Consider the following 24,325-nt stretch of genomic DNA (forward strand, 5'->3'; position numbering starts at 1 on the left):
GAAGGGAAGGAGGGAAAGAGGAAGGGAAGGAGGGAAAGAGGAAGGGAAGGAGGGAAGGAGAGGAAGGGAAGGAGGGAAAGAGGAAGGGAAGGAGGGAAAGAGGAAGGGAAGGAGGGAAAGAGGAAGGGAAGGAGGGAGAGGAAGGGAGGCGGAAAGAGAGGGAGGTCAGGAGAGAGACAGGTGGGAAGGAGAGAGGGAAGGAGAGGGAAGGAGGGGAGAGGCAGAGAAAGGGGGAGGGAGAAGGAAAGAGAGGGAAGAAGAGGAAGGGTGGCAGAGAGAGGGAGAAAGAGGTAGGGAGGGAGAGAGGGAAAGAGAGAGGGAGGGAGGTCAGGAGAGAGGGAAAGATGGGGAGGGAGAGAATGGAAGTTGGAGGGGGAGGGGGGAGAAAGGTGCTGCCCCACCCGCCCCCTTCGGATGGGTGTCTCTGGGCTGCAGGCGCCCTTTGCCGGCTCACGTCGAGCTTCTCCTCCAGCAGCGGCCCCGCGATGGAGAGCGTCGCGGCGGCGGAGCCGGAGCCGTCGCCGGCCGGTGTGTGCGCGGAGGCGTCGCCCCCGCGGCGGCTGCGGGCCGTGTACGTGCTGAGCGAGGCGGGCGGGGGCCCCGAGGCCGGGGCGCGGCGCTGCCTGCTGCGGGCCTGCGAGGCCGAGGGGGCGCGGCTCGGCACCGCCAGCTTCGGGGAGCTGGACTTCGGCGAGGCGGCCGTGCTCGACGCCTTCTACGACGCGGGTGAGCGGGGGACCCCGGGGGGCTCTCGGGGAACGGGGTTGGGGGCGGGAGGATGGGAAGGGAGGAAGAGCCCGGTCTTCGGGAGCGGCCTGCACGTGGAACGGGACGGGTGAGAAGAAACTCACGGGCTGACGCCGGCTCCGCCAGGAACCTCGATGCGTCATCCCGGCAGGACCGTGGATTGAGTCCGTGGTACTGACCGAGCTTTAAGGGGTAGCAAACCTCTCGCTAGTGTCTTTTGCTAAGGAACCCTCTTCCAGCTCCCAGCCTGCTTGGGAGCTCGGGGTGAGATGGAGCGTGAAGGCCGGCTGGCCAGAAGCCTCCCATCTGGAGGCCCTGGAACAGGCTGCCCAGGGAGGGGGTTCAGTCACCTTCCCTGGAGGGGTTTAAAGGATGGGTGGATGAGGTGCTGAGGGGCATGGTTTAGTGCTTGATAAGAATGGTTGGACTTGATGATCCAGTGGGTCTTTTCCAACCTAGTGATTCTGTGATCTGGCTTGGCCAGGTGCTTCATGTTCATTGCTCCAACTCCAGACTTGGACAGTGAAATTGTCTTGCAAGGTTAGTGAAATTGGTTTAGCAAGGAACAGGGTGATTCAGCATCGCTCTGAACTGGGGAGTGCATAAGTGTGTACTGAGGACAAAGACCCATGAGAACAAGTCTTAGGAGGAGCAGCTGAGAGAGCTGGGGTTGTTCAGCCTGGAGAAGAGGAGGCTGAGGGGAGACCTCATTGCTCTCTACAACTGCCTGAAAGGAGGTTGTGGAGAGCAGGGAGCTGGCCTCTTCTCCCAAGAGACAGGACAAGGGGAATGGCCTCAAGCTCCGCCAGGGGAGGTTCAGGCTTGACATCAGGAAAAATATATTTCATGGAAAGGGTCATTGGGCACTGGAACAGGCTGCCCAGGGAGGTGGTTCAGTCACCTTCCCTGGAGGTGTTTAAAAGATGGGTGGATGAGGTGCTGAGGGGCATGGTTTAGTGCTTGATAGAAATGGTTGGACAGTGAAATTGGCTTGCAAGGTTAGTGAAATTGGTTTAGCAAGGAACAGAGTGATCTGACATCGCTCTGAACCAGGGAGTGAAGTGTGTCCTGAGGACAAAGACCTGTGAGTATTGCCTGTCCTGTCTAGGCTCAGATGGTTCCAAATAAAGCTGCTGTCCCTTCTCCACTCAAAGAACACCTGAGTGGCTGGGCAGTGTGTTACATAATTGATAGCTTTTTGAGCAAGCAGAGAAAGCTCCTGAGTGAAAAGGTGTTATTAAAACTAATCAAGGTGGGTATGTGAGCATGTTATAGACACACACGTATTTTTTTCTCATCTCTTTCTAAAGCAGGCATTAGGAAACTGGGGGATTCACAGACTCTAAAGAGGGAAAATTACCATTAAGTCTGTGTTGATGTTCAACTTTCACATGAACTTTGTTTTGGTCATGAGATATGTTAAAGAATGCTTCTTAAAACCTTTGTTTTACTTTTAAGTTCTCATATGGTGATGAGTCCATATCATACCCTGATAAGTCACCCAAATATGGAGAAGCCTCACCTCTGTTGTTTGTTTTTGGTTTTTTTTAACTTCCCAGTCAAGGGATTTTGTTGTATCTCTGCTAGCAATGTTGACAAGTGTGTAATAAATATATTCTTTGTGTGTCTTAGTACACAGCCATGAACTAGAAATTTCTTTGTGTATCTCCAGTGTTTTTGTAGTCCTTCAGAAGGTACGTGTAATAGTGTACTGATGGTCTTATAAATGCAAAATTATTTTTCTGTTTCTGCTGATAGTCCTATTAACATTATAGGCACACACCTCCTCTGCATTGTACTGAGAGTGTGAGACAGTCATTTAAAACGGTTTCTTAAGTTGCTGCATTATGAACTGGGTGTCTGTTCTCTGGGAATGTGGCAAAGCTTCACAGACTTCTGCATTCGAGTAATCTTGTAGGACCAAGATAATTTTATCAGTGATTACTATCACTTTCTAATTGTAAAGTGCCTTGTTGTTGGATACTCCAGTCACACACATGTCCAGGTTTAGTCAGCAAATACTTTAGATAATTTTTAGTGTCCTTTAAAAAATAATGGAATAGTCCTGAACTAGGAATTGTTCTGAAGTAGTCTGTTCAAACTAATCCTTATGTGGATTTATTTTCAATAGCAACATTTGAGATCAGCCAGGGGAACATCTTTCGAATCTGTGTAATGTATGCCTTTATTTGGCAAACTTCTTGGTCAAAGCATCCTTTAATGATGTTACCTGTATTAAGAGGTACTCAAGTGTATTAGCAAGAGTCACCTTTATCAACAAGACCTGCAAGCTGTCACAAAGCAGAGAGATTTATTTGTCTGTATATACTCTACTGAAAACCATGCTGGATGTGTTAGTAGTGTTTTAGCATTAATTCATTGTCAGGGGTCCCAAATTAAATCTGTTAACTGGAATATTACCCTGAAAATGCAAACATTCTTAATTGAAAAAAAAATGCTATTAAGTATAAACAACCGTTTTAATAGAGTATGTATTTTACTCTTCTGTTGTTTTTGTATATTAATAAGTAGCTCTTCTACTGCCAACATTTTTAATAGCTTTTTTGTTCTTGCATTGCTGCAGTTACTGTTTTTTTTTAACTGAACATCTCTGTAGTTACCTTTTATTTTTTTTTTTTAATTTTTTAAAATAGTTGGGCTGTACTGATGTTTGCCTCATCCTTTGGAGTTTCCCAATACCTATGGTATGTCTAAAATTGATGTTCAGAGAAATCTTCAGTCAGAACCTTTAATCTTCTAAGATTTATACTTATACATTTATGCTTGTGCATTGAGAAGAAGCGTCTTTATCATAGTACTTGCTGCTTCATTTCTTCCTATTACGTGGGGAAATTTTTAGTTCCTTTAACAGTTTCACGTGGAGTAACTGCATCTTCTTGCTTCATTCTGCAAAGGGACAAAAAGTATGCATTACACTTTTCACTTTATTGTTTTGATTTCCTTTGTTTTCCTTTTTCTTCCTTTTATCTTTGTGGTGTCAACTAACAGTGGACCTCAATATCTTGTTGAATTTTCATTATCATGGATTTTAAGTGCTGCCTTTTTTCAGTTCTCATTTTATACACAACGGTCGGTCGTTATTTCCTAAGAACTTTTGTTGCACCATTCTTGTTTTCATCCTTTGTGTTGTTTATTGATGAGTTCTTCCTGTCTGTTGTTTTTGAATACATATCAAGCTGTTATCCAGAAATGCTGAATCTGATAATTCTTCCTTTACATGCAACAGTCTTAAGCTACTGCCCTGCAATTTCTTTAATCTTTGAAAAATCAGTCCTTTTTATTTGCTATATTTCATAGATACATTGTTGCCATATTCTTTTTTTTCTAGAAGATGTGTTGGATTGGGACTTTTGGCATCTATTCAGTTCTTAACAAAGAACAATGTTAAAGAATAAGTTTTAATATGAGCAATTCTATGGTTCATTGTGAGCTTTCTGTGTAAGGGAATTACTGTGTGTTCTCTTTAAAAAACCAAGAAATCTAAAGAATTTTTATTACTGTCTGTTTAGGGTATCAAGCAAATGTTTTCCATTCTGAAGATATCTATGATAATGTATATTTACTTTCTGTGCGCCATGGGCAGAACCTTGAGAAGCAGTTGTTCTTGCTTTGCTATGAGAGTGGGAGTTATGTAAAATATGATTGCCAGTAGGCATGTCTAGGTTTGCTAGTTGGAACCTTAATCAGTAAGTATCCGCTAATGCTTTTAAAGACTGAGCAGGGAGGTCCACCTCACTGTGAATAGTAATAGGGTCCTTGTTAAAAGTGCTAGCCCTTATCCCTTTTTCCCTACTCTCCCTGACACTGTAACCATTAAAGTCATAAGACACTCCACTCCTGCTCCCAAGCAAGCTTATCTGCTCTGAATCTGTAATATAATAATTTTTGGAATTGGTACCTTTGATGACAAAACTAGCAAACTTTAAGGACAGTGCGAAGAAAAAGTTCAAAGGGAACGTCTTTTCCTATCTGCAGGCAGACTTTCTAATAGATGATTTTTCAGTAAATGACTGAGAAGAGTGCTGCAAAACCACCTATATTGCATAATAAGAGTATGATCTCTCTTTTATCCTTGAGTATACTCATTACTGACTTCCCAGCCTTTGAGATTTTATCATGAATGGTAGTGTGGTTTATGCCTTAGGTTAGTTATTGCAGACCAGCTGGTAGTGCAGAATGACCCTGATCTTTGGAAATCACTAAACTTTTGAAGATGCTTTGCTAAAGGGGAACTAAAACACTTATGATGGCAGGCAGATCAAATTGTGAAATAAGGGCTTGATAACAGAAAAATGAGATCTCCTTGCTCAGTCTGTGCTAGAAACAAACTGTCAACAAAGTAAGTCAGAAGTGGTTCACCGTATCTGCGTAATAAAGAAGCCACACGGATGCTTGCCTACATTGGCTGTACCTCTGGGAAGAAAGAGACAGTATCTTTAGACAGAAAGCCACAGAAGCTGGGTATTAGTGTAAAGATTTTTAGCGTGAAATAAAAGCAGTTTTACAAAGGAATGGTGAGTCTAGTAGCTAGCAGGATTTTAAAAATTTTTCAGAATTATGCCATGCAGAAAATCAAACTACAGGAACTGCAGTGAATTAATAAACAGCTTAAGAGACGTTGTAAAAAGGTGAGCGTGGCTTGGGTAGCGATATTATCGATAGAGTGATTCAGCCTCTTTGTGCTTTTACCGTAGCTGCAAAGGATTCTTCTGTTCTGGATGTACTAAGAAAGTAAGCATGTTGTCAAAAGTAAATGTCTGATCTGTACCTATGGAAAGGTGATGTGAGATGGAAAGAGATGTAGATTTTAGTTCTCTACCTAAAACTTTATCAAGGCTTATTGCCCAATATCCCAAGATATTTGGCTGCAGTGTTAGTGAAGCGGTGGCCTCTACAGTTGTATGAGTTTTGAATGTTCCCATTTTGCTTCTGTGAAATCCTATTTCTGTAGCTGATCATCCTTTTACCTGGAGTCCTGAGGAATAAAGCTAAAAGTTTGCCTGAAAAAAATGAGTAAACCAGTAAACCATGTCAGATCATTTGTGAGTATGGTGGACTATTTTGAAGTCTGTTGTTTTGCTACATGTGAACTTCTCAAAACAACATCCTGCATGATAAAGCAGCCTCAAAATGCATTGTTTGATACATGTCTCTGAAGTTCCATCTTCAGTGCACTGTAGTTGAACCACTGCTAATATAACTGTAATTTCTTGCTCCTGAAACTCTTTCTTCACGTAGCACCATGAAAAGAGATGGAGGAAATGTATGTTCTGGATCCTGATTTTCAGAGTCTGGCAGCCACTGAAGGAATCCTCACTGCCTGTATCCAGATGCCTGCCCTGAAGCCCTGTGCCCTCTGAAGGCCAGTGTCCCCACTTCATAATTAGCAGGGATGCTTCTTCAGCCCAAAGAACGTTATGTCAGGATACATGACACATTTGTCACTAGTTTAAGGTAATATATGACATGGTAATCAGTGTAGCTGAACTGGAGGCACATAACTTGTTTTACTGACTCCTCAGCAGGGATTGGAATCTGACAGGAAGGTAAGAATGACAGCTGAGGACAATAACTTCTTAAAGAAACTTCGACAAACTTTCCTGCTGCTATTCATCTTTGCCCCTGGGTGTGACAGTCAACAGTGAGGAAACCTGCAAAAAAAGTCTTTGTATCAGCTGTGTTGCTTTTTCCAGCCATAACCTGAAAGGCTCCACTTTAGTTCAACTTGTGTGTGTTTTATGAAATAGCTCCTTTAATGTCAGTTGAGCAAGTTTAGAAACATGCAAATAAATAACTATAAATAGATTATGTGGAATTCATTAATTTTTCTTTGGTATATTGCCATGGGCCAAATGCAAGATCAAAGCTGTATTCAGAGAATGATGATGGTATTAAAAACAAAAAGAAGAAATATATCTTGATTCTCTAATGGAGAGAGATTCAGTTTAATTACTTCTCCTTTTGCTACCAGCATCTCTTTTTAGTTGTAATGGATCGCGTGGAAAAAAAATACTGACAATCCAAACCCGGTCTGAGTCTTATGCTTCAATGAAGCTTTGAATGAAGTTCTCTGCATCTCTAAAACTCTGATGCTAAACATGTGAATTTGGATTTTTTTCATTGTTCCAGGGTGAGTGTGTGTACGTGTGCATGTACTGTCTAGCCGAAGTGACTAATTTCTGAGCCATGACTTTTAGATATAGAAAAAAAAAAAAAGGAATGTACTTTACTGTTCTTTCCTGTGCCTGAGACTAACTTACTTCCTGGAACCTGACTGTGAACCCCATGTCACTATGTTTTGAAGCTGGGAACGCTACAGGTGTTGAACCAGCTGAGAATAAATGTTCTCCCTAAATGTAATACAAATTGTGTGTGTTTCTGAAGAAGCTTTTATGCCCATTAGAGCAAATAATGTAGAAAATTTGAACATTTAGGGTTATTCTGTTGAGATGAATGACTGCATCTATATTGAGTTGCCTTTGATCTGAAGACGCTGACAGTCCTTGAAAACATGGCAGTTAGGGTGGGTTTTTTGCTTTGTTTTGGTGGTTCTTCTTTCAGTATTGCTCAAATGGGGTTTTTTTTTTGAAATGTAATATTTCTGGACTTCTTCATATAAATAAATGTTCTGATTACTGGTAAAAGAAAAAGTGCTGACTACACATACCAATCAGTCAGTGAATTCTAAATGTCACCATTTTATTCTGTTTAAGAATGATACGCTTAGAGAAACATATTTTTCAATATGGTTCCAGAGTTACTGTGAAGGCATCTGCTGTGCCATTTGACCATGAGATACCAGCAAGTTCCACCATGTTACATTTCAACTTGACTCTTATCAAGGTTGCTCCTGGAAATAAGCTGTGCGTGAGGCTGACACGCTTGAGTTAACCAGGGTGGGCGCAGGAGGCTGCATATGTGTGAGCCTGGATCCTGCAAGCACATCTCCTTTGCAGTGATTGCATGCTTTTTCATTCTTGCTGTGCTGTGTGTAGCATATTCTTTATAGGCTTAAGATTTTTTTTCTGTAAGACCTGAGGTCAGAAAATTAAGTTAATATAAAATAAAAGGGAAGTATTTGCTTATATGGGTTAATGACATTGCTTTAATTTCCATCCTTCCATAAAATAGACAAGTTATGGTAGGTATATGGTAGCTTATTTTATATTCTGCAGTCATGTCCTGCTTTTATCAATGTAATCAAACATAGCTTTTGTAATTGCTAAATTAGACTTGCACGTTAATAAATGTTGATGTACTCCCTAGTTAAAAAGTAACTAATGTTCTTGGTTTGAGGACATAGAAGTTTGAGGCACAGCTCTTCTGATGTGTAAGGAGTCAGTGCAGAACTTGGGTGAGAACTCCAGACTTGTCTTCCTCTATATTCTGCTTAAAAGATGACCTTAAGTTCAGACTCCCTGGCTGTCCATGTTGGCTGCAAGCCTGTGTTCAGCCAGTACTCCAGGCATATTGCTACTTCGATGCACATGGAAAAGCTGCCCCAGCAGTGGTTGGTTGTTCCAGCTGCTGCCTTTTTTCACACCACAGGGATGTTACGTGGCTGAAATTAGGCAGTCAGGATAGTTGTAATGTTCCCCTTCCTAGGGGAACATTAAGGTGCTTTGCCACTTGCAGGTGACATTTGTGAGCATGTTAGGCTCTGTTTGCCTTGCACTTCAGCACGGATGTGAATTGCTTTAGCTTCAGGCTACCTTTGAACAGCCACGTGGGTGGCTGAAACTGAGCCAAGAGAGGGAGGGAGCACGGCTGTTGCTTCATCCTGCTCCCTGGCACAGGCTTGCTATAAACAGCATAGTTGCGGTCTCTGCCGAGGTCACTGTGATTCAGCTGGCAGCTGATGGGCCAGACGTGTCCCACACTATGATTTCACCTAGCCTGTCTTCTTTCTCTCAGGGGTGCTGCTACTGCCCTCGCATTTTCCTGGGAGAGTGGGGTGGCTGTAGAGGCGTGCCAGGAGCAAAAGCTGCATCACTGTAGTCTGCAAGGAGGGACCCAAATTTGGGACATGAATTCTGATGCTTAAAAGTATTGGATTTTTATGTTGTGCTAAACTGTGCTTGCTTTTTTTATCCCTCATAACAAGGTAAAATGATTCTGCTGTGGTGTTCAAGGTGTTAGAACTAAAACATTTCAGATATTCTCTGGTAAAGCTTCTGGGCATTTAAACTTGGTTCTAAGTCACTAGGTCAGCAACATTTATGACTTGGAGCTCAACGCCAAATGGAATTCACAACTTTGAAAATGTACCCAAACTTTTATTACATTGAAAGTACATGATCCCAGTCTTAGTAAATGTGATCTTTGATTGACTGAAGCAGTGACTGATGACAGGCACAAATCCAAAACAGTCATGACACTGTTAAGACTACATCTCTAGCTTTCTGCTGATCTGGGATGGTATAGCTAAATCTAGTATTAAAGAAGGAACTCTAGTTTATCATGGCTGTACCCGTGCACACATAGTTGTTTCTACTCTAGTATATACTAGTTTTATGCTTCAATTATGTATAAAAAATCTTTATTATTTCCTTGTAGTAAGCAACAAAGGGTAATTGTAAGTAGAATCATCTTGAAAAGTGCTTTTTAACACCATTTCCCACTGTAATCTTTTGTTTCATTTTGAATTGTTATGGAAGGAAATGCCTGGACACTCTGCTGTTTGTTTTTTTTTTTTAATTCCCTTTAGAAAAAACATTCCATCGTGCACAGAACTGTCGCACAGTCACTGATGGTCATTGGCCTCTCAAAAATTTCAGAAACGTTGCAGTGGAAATATTCTCACGTGACACTTGTCACACTGCTAGTGCAGCAGGCAAGTGTGAAGTGCATGTTTTTAATTTACCCCACTCTTTCTTTTCTTCTCTGCTGTTAAATAAGGCAGAGGAATGACAGATTTGGTAGTATTAGCAGGCTCGTTAGCTTGCAGAGAAAGGTTAGGAAATGTTATCCTTATTGAGCTGGCATAGAGAAAAGTATGCATGATGAGATATCCAATCATTATGGCTGTCTAGCATCTGTGTTAACGTTTTTTATGTACTAATAGTATATAAACAGGGAAAATTATTGAACAGGTATCTTTCTCACCCATCTTCACTGATCACAGATCATCTGTGACGGTTAAGTATTTTTGTAGTGTCCTGAATATGTATATTTGGAAGACTTTCTCAGTCGGTGGAAATGAATTTGAGAAAAATGAGAAGTGAGTGGATTATTAATGTGGATTATTTAAATACTCTTTGAGAAGTTTTGAATGCTGGTTTGTTAGTATTCATTTGGATATGAAGATTGAATAAGCACATGGGAAGTGCAAATATCTTTCTTGAGCTATGATTCAGGCATATTGATTGCTCTGTAGATGCTTGGCTGCTTTGCAGATGGAAGACTACAGATGCTAAGTCAGAGACTATTTGAGCTGTAACTCATGCCGAGGTACAACTGGATGATAGAAGGGAATAGTTTAGATAAAAGGAATTTTCTTCTCTCTAAGGGCATTGGGCTTGTTACAACTACATTTAAAATGGAGGCTTTGTTTTTCAAAGCCATTTTTTGTGTTCCATTGGAATATTTTGATTTCCTTGCCCCCAAAAATCGGAATCTTAATAACTGTATGGTCACCAAGTTCATTTCTGAAATCTCAGTTTATGTGACTAGGCTAGCATGACACAGCAGCTGTGGGGTAGAAGGAATCAGGGGTGGAATTCAGTTACGCAGACAAGCATTCAGCTGCTTAATCCATGATACTGCTGTTACTCTTCCTGCAGTTTTGTCAGCCTGTGTCACAGTATGCCACTGATGCAAGTGGGAACTGCTTTTTTCACCACATACCTCACAGTTGCTTGTCTGCTATGGTTGTGTTGGATCTCAACACTGCACAGTTAGCTCTTACAATTGGTCTTTTGCTCCTCAGGAAATCTTGGTTTTCACTCTTCCCATTTTGACAAGTAGATAATGAGTCCTGGATCAAATGTACACTTTATCCAGCCTCTGCCTTGCTAAGAGACTGGGGGGGGGAGAATAAAGGTGAAAGCTAAGGTAACAGAAAATTGAAACTTCAGTCACCGATGCAGTGAACCTTTGAAGGATATTTTAAAGCATGTGTTATAATAGCTGCTCTTCCATGACTTTTTTGATATCAGCTAAGCTTGATTCTTGCTAAAATATTTTAGGTGTGATGTTGAAAAATGTTCTTAGAATGTTAAGATTCTTCAGTACAATTTAACAATAATTAGGCAGTGAGCATAGAGCATTTTATGCTATATATTGGCTTTTTAAAGGAAGGATTTTTTACCTGAAACTTGCAGTGGTTAGTAATTGGTACTTTTTACACTATAAATGGTTGAATGATGGATGTCAACCTGCAATAGCAAATTGCTTTAATTTGTCTTCCCCCCCCCCCCTTTTTAATTCTGTTGGATGTGTGCTTACCAGGTTTAAATAGCAGCTGCTGTACATATAAATACTTTGGTTTTGCACTCAAGAAAGACGATTATACAAACCTCCCCTGGTGCAGTGTGAGGCCATTTTTTCTCATCATGTCACTTGGGAGATGGGACCAACATCTACCTCACTACAACCTCTTTTCTCGTAGTTTTAGAGAGTGGTAAGTTTTCTCAAAGCTAGACAGCCCCAGTTTCCTCAGCCACTCCTAATAAGACTTGTTCTCCAGCCCTTTCACCAGCTTTGTTGCCCTTCTCTGGACATGCTCCAGCAGCTCAATGTCCTTCTTGTAGTGAGGGGCCCAGAACTGAACACGCTATTCAAGGTGTGGCCTCACCAGAGCCAAGTACAGAGGGATGGTGACATCCATAGTCCCTACTCCATTCCAGCTTCTATCAGCTGCTGTGCTAGCACTACGTCAGGCAGAAGTTATCAAGTTAATACAATTGAGCAGTATGGGGAGGATAGCATGTGACAAGAGGGAGACAGAGACCCTGGGTCATGGAAAAGAGGTAGGATTTGCAGATGGGCATAAGCATTCTTCTGCCTGGGCCATGAAATTGCTCAAATGGCTGAGATCCAAGTGATAAGGTCTCTTTCAGTTTCTAACCCAGGAGCTTAGAGGCTATAATTTTACAAAGAAGTGGCATGAATATTGGTCTCTTATGCACGTCAAAACATTGAGAAATAATTTATTAGCCATTTGCAGACCTGGGCAGGATGCATCTGATATGAATGTGATTGGTAACTAAAAATCTGTGGCTTTGTGGTCCCAGAGTGGGTAAACTTTTACTATCTTTCCTCAAGGAAGAGTGACTATGCAAAAGGGTGAGTTTCCAGTGATGGGGGTTGTGTATATGCTCTTTTTTGTAACTGTGGTCTCTCACACCCCTGTGAATTAGCTCCCTTAGACCTGAGACTATGTTGCTCCCAAGACCTTTGGAGTTATGGTATGAAAGATGCACCCCCGCCCCGCGCTTTAAATCTATTAGTAGTCAGTATGAATTTCATTGGCCTACAAGAAAATGTAATGCTTATATTTAGCTTGAAGGTAATTTTGCTGAGAATTTAATTCAAATGTAAACTTCAAATTAAAGGAGATTACAGCCCGTGTTCCAATGTAACTAAACAATCAGATTATATGAGCAGAAGAAAGGGCTCTGGGCTGAGATAGTACATGCAGAAACACGTCTTGAAGAATGGTCCTCCAGATAGTTGTATAATCACATTTCTTTGATGCCAAGACAAACAATGTCATAAACTGGGATTCACAAAATGAGCTCCCAGTTTCTGGAAAGCTCGAGCAATAGTTAGGTGTTTCAGAGAATCCTTTGGGTCTGAGAGCTTCACTTATGACAATTCCTCCTTTTCTTTCTCACAGGCAGAGAGGCAGAGTAACTGTGGGAATAGTACTGATGAGAAAGAGCTGTAGTCCTTCTCCATGGACCACCAATTCACTAGTCAGCTGGTGGAAATATCTGCAGAGAAATACCTGATGAGATGATGTCATTCTTGGCTGAAATGCCTTGATGGTTAATGAAGTTCTTCAAAGCAGAGCTGTTAGGCTCTATGGAGAGGGTTCATAACATTGAACGCCTTCAGTGAGGGTGTCTGCAGTTGGCTTTGACTCTTTTCAGAATTGGTGGAGAGAAATTGGCACTTCAGGGCTCTGTAGTTAAACTCATCCTAAAGCAAATTTCTGACAGATCAGATGAGTGGTGTTCTTAAAGTTGTTTCCTCTCTCTGCATTAACAATGAAGTGAGTGAGGACTGGCTCATCTGAGACCAGACATTTCCCTTGTGACTCCGACCAACTAATTTCTGAAATCTTAGAATGAGTGGCATTTCATGAGGCTAACGAGTACTTCCAGACAGCCTAACTCGTCTGACACGTTTCTGATTTGGTCCTTGAAAGTCTTCTTAGTTTGGCATGAGAGGATGTTTAACATTGCTCAGAAAAATAAGTTCTCCAATACAGTGTCCGAAATGACTGGATTGTTTTTAATTAAATCTTTTATAAAGAAAAAACCCCAAACCCATCAACCTGAAGCAAAGACTGAAAAAGTTAAAAAGGACTAAAAGCAAAGCTTTGTTATGGTAAACATTAAGCAGATTCTAAGCTTAGGCATACACTGTTTACAGTGAATTATATATTTCCTAACTTCTGCAATTCAATATTGCAAAAGTTCTTTGAGGAATTAGTTCTTTGTTTCCTTCTTTTCCTAAACTGCCAACTGTACAAAAAAATAGTAGTTTTCTGCTCTCTTCTGAATGACAGGTTATTCTCAGGTGTTTCACTGTTCCAATCATACAATATTTTTCTCCTTCATACTTTAACAAAAGCATTAGAAATATATTTTAAGTTTGGATGCTCTATGTATTGTGTTAACTGCATTACTTTTCTTCCCAAGCCACTTCTTGTGGATGCTGGTTGTATTCTGTTTTGGCAGAGTCTGAGAGACTCTCTTTAAAGATTAATTAAAGAAATAATAAGCACACACATGCTCTGGACACAATTTTTGCTTTTCTGGATCAGTAGAACTGTGTTCTTATTTTAGTGTAGTGCCTTGCCTTGCTTGAAGCTTAGTTTTACTGCAAATTTAATTACATTTAAGAAACATCTAAACTGTTTCTTAAAGCTTTTGCTTTTTGTATCTGAGGGTTTTAGAAGAATCCTTGCTCTCATTTAACAAAAAGAGTTCCTAGTATGATTGCAGCAGAAAGAATTGAAAGCTTCAGATGATGTAGCTAATGAATAAAGAACCCTTTAAACATAAAGTTAAATGAGAACTTGAGTTACAGATCAACCTCTGAAACTGTCAGTGTTGCTCACATGATGTAATTTGTTCTGTTCCTTTAACTAAAGTGCAGTTTCTTGGGTGATTTAAATTTTTGAACAGATGGTTATTTTGATATTAAGTAATATGTGTCAATTATAAATATGACACAAATATTTGTCATAGTTTAGAGAAGCAATACTTTCAGATGCTAGGTTCTCCTGAGTTGCCACTGGAGCACGAAAAATATGTTCTAGTTCTATTTTTAATGTGTTCCGTGTACCAGAGGACAGATGAAAGATACGATATCTGAGTGCAACTGTAAAGTAATACCACCGTGCTAGCATGATTAGTGGCCGTAATGTTTGGGTCTGAATGTAACCCTGATGTGGAGTTAATTGTATGAAACAGATACTCGTAGAGAATTATGAAAGCCAGAGATGAGCATTGGCCCCTCAGTCTAGTCTGTGCTGTCCATGAATGCTTGTCTGGTTTTCACTGTATCCTGAGGGTCAGTTTTGCTGGATGGGAGTTGCTGGTGGATGTTGTAATGTCATAGGTTACTAAGATAGCGTAAGACTAAAATTTTCAAATGTTGTTTCAAAGGCTGATATTTGAGATCAAAAGAACTAAAGGTTACAGGTGAGAATTGATCTCACAAACAAGACCACAGGAAATATTGAAAATAAATATGGGGTTTGTATTCCTTACCTGCATTAAAATACTTTCAGGCTCTGTGTACGTGTTGCTGTGCTGGTTGCACTCATTACTGGTCTCACTCAAACTACCTGTGCCTCTGTTTCTCCCACGCTGGATTATTCTGATGGCTGCTTCTTTGGACTTTTCACCACCTGGAATAGATATTCAAAAAGCACTCGTGCTGTTTCAAGCTGCTGGAGGTTCTCCCAGCACTTTTGTGATCTATGCATGGGAAACAATTGTACCAGCTTCCTTATCTCCACTTTTAGAGTGTAATCCAGGTTACAGCTTTGGTTGGTAAGTTCTGACCATTCTGGTAGTTTAAAAACTGCTGTATTTCAGCACTGGGAGCTGAGAGGCTTAAATTTAAATGCTCCAAATGTTTTAGATGTGGAGGAAGGAGGAGTTGCCTTGCTGGGTCACTTGAAAGGACTGTCTAGCATACACCCAAATGCTGTGGTTAGAAACAGACTTGAATGTCAACTCTTTTCCTCCCTCCTCCTCTATATGGATGCACACGCTTTCCAGGCAGAGGCAGTAGGTCAGCTGGATGCAGCCTGTTAAGTGCCAGTTGGACCACTTTGCTTGACACAGCCGTTCCCAGATTTGTCTCTGGAGGTGGGACACTGCCAGTTTTAGCATGTTTGTGTTAAGTGGAGCAAAGCAATCATCCTAATTGTTGCAGTTAGTAATGCTGCCATATAGCGGAAGGGCTTATCTGAAAATTAAAGTTTTGCAGTTTCCTAGCAACAGCAAGGCTCTGGATGCGCCTGGTCCTTTTAGGAAAGTTATTTAACAGCTGACTTTCCTTAGCCAAGAATGCTCAGCTAATACATAGTTAAAATTACTTCTTCAGCACTCACAGTATTCACATTCACAGAGCAGAATGACTTCATGGGGAAGGATGTGAAACTGCTTTCCAGAGCAAGATTTGACACACAGGAAGGAAGAAATGTAAAAGAAAGGTCTGACGTTCCCCCTTGTATTTGCTGTTCTGATAATGTTGGCTTTTATAAGGTCCCCAGCTTTTAGGCTTTTTTTTCTTCACCTTCCGTTATGCTAGGTGAGAGAAGCAGAACTGATATATTTTAGGGTGTGTGTGCTTTTCTTACCAACAGATCATTTTGTAACATAAAACCTGTGGCAAATAATGGTAAGATTAAAGTCATAGCCAAGTAAAAGGCAAATGACAAACTTAGTCCAAGAGCAGAAATTAGAGGTGTTGCTCTGTTTTCTGTAAAACAACACATGCCGGAAATTGCCTTTTGTCGTCCTGAGCAAACAAACAATGGACAAGCACATTTCAGAATTTTTGCCATTTGATGCCCAGGTTTTCAGAATTCCTGAAACACTTAACAAATCCACTAGAGCTGTCAAAAGTGAGATATTTTAATTTAGATTTTGCTTCCTTTTATAATCACAGTGGATGTGGATGGATAATACAGCAGAATCTGAATCTAATGTGCTCTATTGTCTTCCCAAGATAATTATCGTGTAAAAAAAACAAGTGAATTAAAAATTATTTGGCCAATATTAAAGTTATTTTCTTTCTCCCATTTGAGATTGATGTGATTAATAAAACCCCCAGATATTTTTGTTTTTTTTTTTTCAGAGCTTACTACATGTGAACAAAAAAATAAAAGCTGTAAGGAATCGTGAAAGGCAGGTCCTGCCAAACTAACCTGATTGCCTTCTATGGCAAGGTGACCTGCTTACTGGATAAGGGAAAAGCTGTGGATATAGTCTTCTTGGACGTCAGTAAAGCCTTTGACACAGTTCCTCACAGCATTCTGCTTAGGAAACTGGCTGCCACTGGCCTGGAACGGTGCACACTCTTCTTGGATGGAAAACAGGTTGGACGGCTGGGCCCAGAGAGTGGTGGTAAATGGTGTGAAATCCAGCTGGAGGCCAGTGACAAGTGGTGCCCCCCAGGGCTCAGTGCTGGGTCCAGCCCTGTTCAACATCTTTATCAATGACCTGGATGAAGGCATTGAGTGCACCCTTAGCAAGTTTGCAGACAACACTAAGCTGGGAGGAAGTGTGGATCTGCTGGAGGGTCGGGAGGCTCTGCAAAGGGATCTGAACAGGCTGGACCGCTGGGCTGAGTCCAGTGGCATGAGGTTCAATGAGGCCAAATGCCGGGTCCTGCACTTGGGGCACAACAACCCTGTGCAGTGCTACAGACTAGGAGAAGTCTGTCTAGAAAGCTGCCTGGAGGAGAGGGACCTGGGGGTGTTGGTTGACAGCGACTGAACGTGAGCCAGCAGTGTGCCCAGGTGGCCAAGAAGGCCAATGGCATCTTGGCTTGTATCAGAAACGGCGTGGCCAGCAGGTCCAGGGAGGTTGTTCTGCCCTCGTACTGAGCACTGGTGAGACTGCTCCTCGAATACTGTGTTCAGTTCTGGGCCCCTCACCACAAGAAGGATGTTGAGGCTCTGGAACGAGTCCAGAGAAGAGCAACGAAGCTGGTGAAGGGGCTGGAGAACAAGTCTTACGAGGAGCGGCTGAGGGAGCTGGGGTTGTTTAGCCTGGAGAAGAGGAGGCTGAGGGGAGACCTCATTGCTCTCTGCAGCTACCTGAAAGGAGGTTGTGGAGAGGAGGGTGCTGGCCTCTTCTCCCAAGTGACAGGGGGCAGTGACCTCAAGCTCCGCCAGGGGAGGTTTAGGCTGGACATTAGGAAAAAATTCTTCACAGAAAGGGTCATTGGTCACTGGAACAGGCTTCCCAGGGAGGTGGTTGAGTCACCTTCCCTGGAGGTATTTAAAAGACGAGTAGACTTGCTCAGGGACATGGTTTAGTGGCAGACAGGAATGGTTGGACTCATTGATCCAAGAGATATTTTCCAACCTGGTGATTCTATGATTCATACGTACTTTTATTCTTAATTTTTCTGTCCTTTGAGTTCTTAATTCCTTTCACCTATGGAAAGGAAGTGCCCTTGCTGTATCAAAAACTTTCACACCTCCAGTGTGCATGCTTTTGTTTTCTTTTCTGAAGTAGGAAGTAGGCTGGATCTTGTAGTCAAACTCCACCTACAACTGAATTCTTGTGCAAAAGTTGATTGCAGCTTATATAAACAATCTTCCTTCTTAAAAGTCCTTTGTAAGTAATTTCTAAACCATTACAGTTAATTCTGTTATTTATACAAAAATGCAACATTTGGTTTTAATCTACAAGAAGTTAAACCTGCTCTGAAATATATGTAATGTTTTTTGAGTTGCTATTTAATGTGATTATATTATATACAAGTCTATATTGCAGCAGAAATTATTATTGTCTGGTTGTTTTATTAATTTGTGACCAATTCTAGCTCTATAACAAATGAGTGAAGTTAACAAAGTTCATGGTATAATATTGCAAGCTCAAAGAGGCTGAGTTGAAATACTTCCTTTTTTAATCAGGAATTCCTAAATCTAGGAAAAAGTTTCACGTTTATATCTCATGACTCTTCTATCTTCTAGGGCAACTTCTAGTTGTATTCTTGTATTTTACTGTGTGGTCACAATTGGAACAAACTATTTGTATTTGTAAAAAATAAACAGATTCTTAAGGAATAGTGTGATTTTAGAGAAGTGAGATTTTAATAAAACTTGATGCATTATGAGACTTATAATAACATCACAGATGTTGACAGTGGAAATGATTTCTAAAATTAATTTCAGTTGTTACAGGTATTTATTTTTGACCCTGTCTGGTCTCTTAAAACAGAGTAATGTTAAAAGATGTAAAATACAGTATGAGAAATTATTTATGCACCATCTGCTGTAACAATGCAGAGACCTAATCAAGATTGTACAGGTAATATTAATTACCTTAATGCACTGTAAAATGTAAACATAGTGAAATTGTTTTAAAATGGAAACAAATGCTGAGACAAATGAACTACAACCAAATAATAAGTGTTTGGGATTGTGATAAAAGATAACTATTTTCAGGATGGCAGTAGTTTCATGTACATCTACGAGAGAGCAAAGAGATTTGAAAAGATCTCTTATGCTTAAGAAATGAGGAAGGGTGCATTTTTATGGGCGTGTTCTTTTGAATATGAGTTGTTGCTGTAGAAATAAAGCAGTGAGTTTAAATGTTCTATCCCAAAGTCATCCAAAATTTGTCATGTGCAACATTAAGCACCCTACCTTTCCACACCTTCTGGTGGTTACACTGTGAAGATATTTGGACTTCCTTGGAAGTCTTTACAGAGGGGCTGTGCCTTTCCGTGCTCTCTTTCCTTCTGAACGTGGGAAACCATATCCATTGGTCTTTTAAACTGATATGAATCATTATCACATAAAATTCCTCATTCATTAAAAGGTTTGATCAGAGTTGGCATTAGCGCTCGCTTCACACTTTTCTGTAATGGAGGAAATTGAACTTAAATTTGAAAGGGGAGCCCAGAAGTGAATTTGGCTGAACAGGCTCTCCTGGTATGGAAGATCGGAGTTGAGGATGAAGTGACTTATGCTTCTATTCATAAATCAAGCTTTAAGAAGCAGATACTAGTGTTGTGGTATTTTTTTTTTTATGTATTGCAGGAAGTTTAAGGGAGTTATTATCTCTTATCAGCCATACTAAATATGTGGTTGAAGTACAGGGCTCTGTGTCTGTGTTAGAATTGTAGAGGAAAGATTTTAGCATAAATAATAAAAAATAAAGGACAACTGAAATGGAAATATTGGTTGTGTCACATATCGGCGTTGTTCACTGAGTGATTCACAGAACTACCTTCACCAAAAAGAGGGGTGTAACCCTGGAAACAGTAGTATTGGATCGTGTGCTTAGACCCAGTGATCAATGACACTGAGCATCGTACTCTCAGCACTGAGTACACTGGAAACATTTTAGGGGTCTGTTTCCTTCATACGCGTTGTTTGGTAATGACCTGTTCTCCATAGAAATTTGCGTGCATTTTCTGGGTTCACTGGACTCAAGGGGTGTTCATTAGCGTATTAGTAAATCTGATTTGTAAGCAGATCTCTTTCCTCCTTGCTCCTGCTGGAGGGAGGCTTGGAGAGCACCCTGGGAATGCAGCCTGTCATCACTGCTCTAGTCCACATCTCTGGCACTTCTGATGCTCTGCTTCTGTCTGCTGTCACTTGCTTCTATGCCATCCCTTGATTCTCATGATCTGATTGGATCCATTCAATTATATTCCTAGGACTGCTTTTCACTTGCATGCATGTTTTCGTGATACTGTCATTATCTCCTCTGCTAGTCTTCAATTTGTTTTATATTTATTTTGCTTTACCTTATTCAATCCTGTGTGCATGAGGTGTGAATAAACAAGAAAAACTTATTTTCATGCATCTCTGTTATCGGTGTGAATGAATATTTAAGTGATGGATAATTACCTTTTTTAATGCAGATGCTTACTTCTGTTCTTAGATCCATTTAATGTGTTTGTGATGCTGCTTACATTGTTACCTAGTAGCACTCAGTAGCAGACAAATTTCAGTTGCAGACTACTATATGTAGCAATGAACTGTGTATAGCCTTGTTTCAATAAACCCTGTTATGGATCAGCGCACACATTGTATTGTAAAATGCAGTAACTGTGTGCTATGTGAACCCATTGTTTAAATTCTCTTACCAGGATGGTGATTTTGATTTCACAGCACTCTAGTTCCACAAAAAAAACAGTTTACACATCCGCTAAAAACGGTTCAAGTTCTTAACCATAATGTGTTGGGGGTTTTTCTTCTTAGATGATACTTGATTCTAGGGCTGCTTGTTAGTTTGTCTTAACTTTTGTTTTGTAGATAATTTATGTTTTCCAAAATGATTTTGTATTGAAATAATCTAGATTTGGACATGTGTGTAGAGGTGGGATTTTGGGATTTACTACTTTAAGTCTGTTTGGTTTATGTGACCCTATAGTGTGCCATACAGTAAGAATTTTGTAGTGAGCTGGCTAAACAGGAACAGCAAAAATCATCAGTAGATGTTGCAGGATGTGAGGTTCCACAGGAATACGGGAATTTTCTCATGATTTTATGTTGGAGTTTTGGTTTTTGAGGGGGTAAGGGAAAATGTTTGGATTTTTGTGACGTTTGTTTGGTTTGTTGTTTCTTTGTTTTTCTCTTGAATGCTGATATTTTGATTTTAAGGCAGATTCAAAATGTTCCTTGCATTTTAACAATGCATTTGTTAGTAACCAGACTGTCTGGCTGACCACAGTGGGGTGTATTAGCATAGCCTGATGGAATTGTATTGGAATGTACGCTCATTGCAGGCTTTTCCAAGGTCTTACCTACTAAGATTGATTCCTGTAATGAGTCACCTTAATGAAGCCCTGGTAAACTGGTTGCTGGTTTTGGATCTTATAAATCAGATTTGCTTTTAGATTTCTTAGTTTTTAGCAACTCGTACTCATTCCCTGTAGGTACAGACACTGTCTGTTACCCCTTCAGAGAGGTAAGATTTACTGCCCAGTTGCACAGAACTTCTGGAACCTGTTTTGAACCTCAGACTCCTCTGTGTCTAGTCTTATGAATACTTTGAATTTAAGTTCATCCATCTATCCCATAGTGGTGATAGTAGACAGATGTATAGATACAGGCCTTTAAAAAGTTTAAAATAAAATTTTCTTAGGAAGCATAGAGGTTATAAAAATCAAGGAAAAACACTCAGCATTAAGTGTCGTCCAGATACTTCTCTCTGTATTGGCCTTCAGGCTTATATGAAAACCAAATGATGAACTCGGAGTCTTTTGCCTGTATTTCAGCTTTCCTGCATAATATGGGATATTTCTCCTTAGACCTCTGTATAGGTCATCTTCCACAGATGTCAAATTTTTACTTCCCTTTCTGACTGGAATACTATTCAAGAGCAGAGGAAGTCTTACTGTGGCTACTTGTATTGAATCCTTTCATTCCTGCAAACCCCCATATTGAACTTCTTGCCTGTAGCTCTTAAGAGTCAACTTTCACACTAATTCCTTTTTCTACTGTTAAGGAATTTCCTGTTCTTCATACCCCAGCTTCTTCGGATAAACATGGTCTTGCAATTTTCCCTAATTTTCTGCTACATTATTAGAGGTTCCACATGCAAGTTTGGAACCTTCCATCCTGTTGGGTGTTCAGGCTGTCAGGCCCAGCTCAGAGAGCAAATACAGAACTGCTGCTTCACTCAGGGTATTCCAGATACAGTGATTTTATGCAGAATTCCTAAACTCTGCTTCCCAGTTACTGTAACACTGTGATAGTTTCCTGAGTAGGTTCTTTGTATGAATGTTATCATTTACTTGTACCAAGAGAAAGTGATTCTTCTTTGAATATGTTGATTTTATATGTCCAAATGTATGTGTAATTTCAGGATGTATTTTAAATCCTGTCTAAGAATAAAACTGGTTTTAAGATAATTATTCTTTTAGCACTTCTCTCCCTCTCTCTCTCATTTCAGATGTTGCAGTTGTGGACATGAGTGATATTTCCAAGCAACCATCACTGTTCTACCACCTTGGTGTGCGTGAAAGCTTTGACATGGCTAATAATGTTATACTCTACCATGACACTGATGCTGACACTGCTCAGTCTCTCAAAGTAAGATTCTCACTTCAAAATCTGTTGAATTTTAGAATGTTGCAGTCTGTGTAATAACAACGCTTGAACTATATTGCAACCTACTTCTTCTATCGAAACACTTCTGTTAAGTGAGGTTTGTATCTCCTAGGTGCTGAATAGCTAAGGCTACAGGAATCTCCTTTTTATTACTGTTTGAAGGCAGAAACAATGTCCTTGCCAGATCTTTTTATAGGCCTGCTGCTCAGTTACTATGTTATACATTTTAAGTCCTGAAATTGCTGTTCTGGATGCAAGTAATATATTGTGGATATTTCTGTCTTAGTACAGGTTCTCTTTGTTTTAGATTGCATTTAGACTTTTACCCTCTGTTTCTTTTATCCTCAGGTCCCCATATGCATTCACATTCCATCTGACTCAGAGTTGGACCATCTCCCACTCTTTGCTGAAGAGGCTATCCGTGCAGATATGTGCTAAGACATACTTGCATGCCTTCCATTCCTCTAGCTAATCTGGGTGGACAGGCATGCGACTTTTCATCCTGCATTGTTAATATACCTGACAGCAAAGAGATCTTTCATTTCTGATTTTCAGTAGAACAATTCTACCTTTCTCTAATGCTCATCACTCAGTCGTTCTGATCAACTTGGTTCTCCCAATGGTGTGCCAAAGTTTGGGAAGCACAGGCCCAACATCTATTTATCTCTACCCAGTGATGACCTCTTGTGAATGGCTTTGATTTCTGCACTTTGTTGCAAACACATATGCCAGCACCTGCTCCGTAACTGGAGTGCTGAATGACCTCCATGGTTGCATCTATCCATGGGCTGGATCTTCACATTGTTTGTTGCCAGAACTTGCAAGTCTTTACAGTGTCAGTTTTGGGGCTTTTTTTCCCTGAGGATGTAAAGCTCAAGGACAAGTCTGTGGACTTGGGAACATTGGCACATGACTGCATCATTATCACAGAATCACAGAATAACCAGGTTGGAAGAGACCCACCGGATCATCGAGTCCAACCGTTAAATTATATAGCCATAAATAATTATGGCTAGAAGATTTCTGGTCTGCCTTCGTGTCTCTTCTGCTAGGAACTTTATCAGTGTCACTGATGTCTTTCTTATCTCCCAGTTGTCTCATAACCTCCTTGCCCTACGTAGGACCTTGGCGTATCTTACTATGGGATCAGAAAGTTTGATTTAAGTTGCAGGAACTGGGTAGAAGAGGTCAAGTGCTAGAGTAGTTTAGGCAGGGTGCTGATTCAGTCCTACCCTGATGTCCTTGATACCTCTTATGCCCAGTTCAGTGTTGGGTACCATACAAATAGGCTTATACCCCTTTCTTAGGAATATTTCAGAAAGTAGTAGGGATTGCACTTGGGGTCTTTAAGTGAAGAACAGTTCATGACACAAGTCATGGCTTAGGTGCTGGGTAGCTCTCAGCAGAATTTGTTTCTCCCTGCTGAGAAAGATCTTTATCTGCAGTAAATAAAGCTATACTGGAGATAATTGATTAGGTAGGCAGACATATTGATTTTCAGATATGTGCTATTTCAGATGTCTAAGCCTTCCATTATCTTTGTTCTGAGGTATTCTATTTGGAGTTTAAGTTAATCAGCAATTCTGTTTAGGTTTTGATACCTTCATATGTATTTCAGATCATTTGCTGGTGTTTCTTTATTCTCAGGTTTATGACTAATTTGATCAGGGTTTTTTAACCCTTCCTTTCAGGAATTTATTGCTTTACTCTATATAGCTTGCTGAGCATGCCTCTTAAGAGTTATAAAGGCCTAAGCGTTATAAAGGCAGTATTCATGACTGCTATTGCTTCCACTAGGATGATCTGTGAAGTTCGGGTAGCCTGACTTTATATGCTTTATTTCTTGGGAGTCATACTGAAATTCTCCCAAGAGTTGTCTCTTGAGCTTCAACAGAACAGCCTAGTTCCAAGCATATAAAAGAATATATAATCCAGATTTTAAGAGGGTCATATTTGCAGAACTAAATCTATTAGATGGTCCCTAATATTTTGTTTGTTTTTGAGGAAAAGGCTGCATAGGCACTATCATTTCTATGCAGTGGTTGTTGAAGAGGATGTTGGGCTGTT

At 40.6% G+C, this 24,325-nt stretch overlaps 1 protein-coding gene across 1 annotated transcript in view; it reads left to right on the plus strand.

The window, feature by feature from the left end:
- Positions 1–485: 485 nt before the first annotated feature.
- MAP3K15 (mitogen-activated protein kinase kinase kinase 15) overlaps positions 486–24,325 on the plus strand; it is an 83,300-nt gene continuing 59,460 nt past the window's right edge. Inside the window, exons 1-2 of the mRNA XM_069854485.1 lie at positions 486–726; positions 22,101–22,240. Coding sequence (XP_069710586.1) covers positions 486–726; positions 22,101–22,240 — 381 coding nt within the window. The remainder of the gene's footprint in view (positions 727–22,100; positions 22,241–24,325) is intronic.

This window comes from Phaenicophaeus curvirostris, chromosome 1, assembly GCF_032191515.1.
Source record: "Phaenicophaeus curvirostris isolate KB17595 chromosome 1, BPBGC_Pcur_1.0, whole genome shotgun sequence".
NCBI classification, from domain to species: domain Eukaryota; kingdom Metazoa; phylum Chordata; class Aves; order Cuculiformes; family Cuculidae; genus Phaenicophaeus; species Phaenicophaeus curvirostris.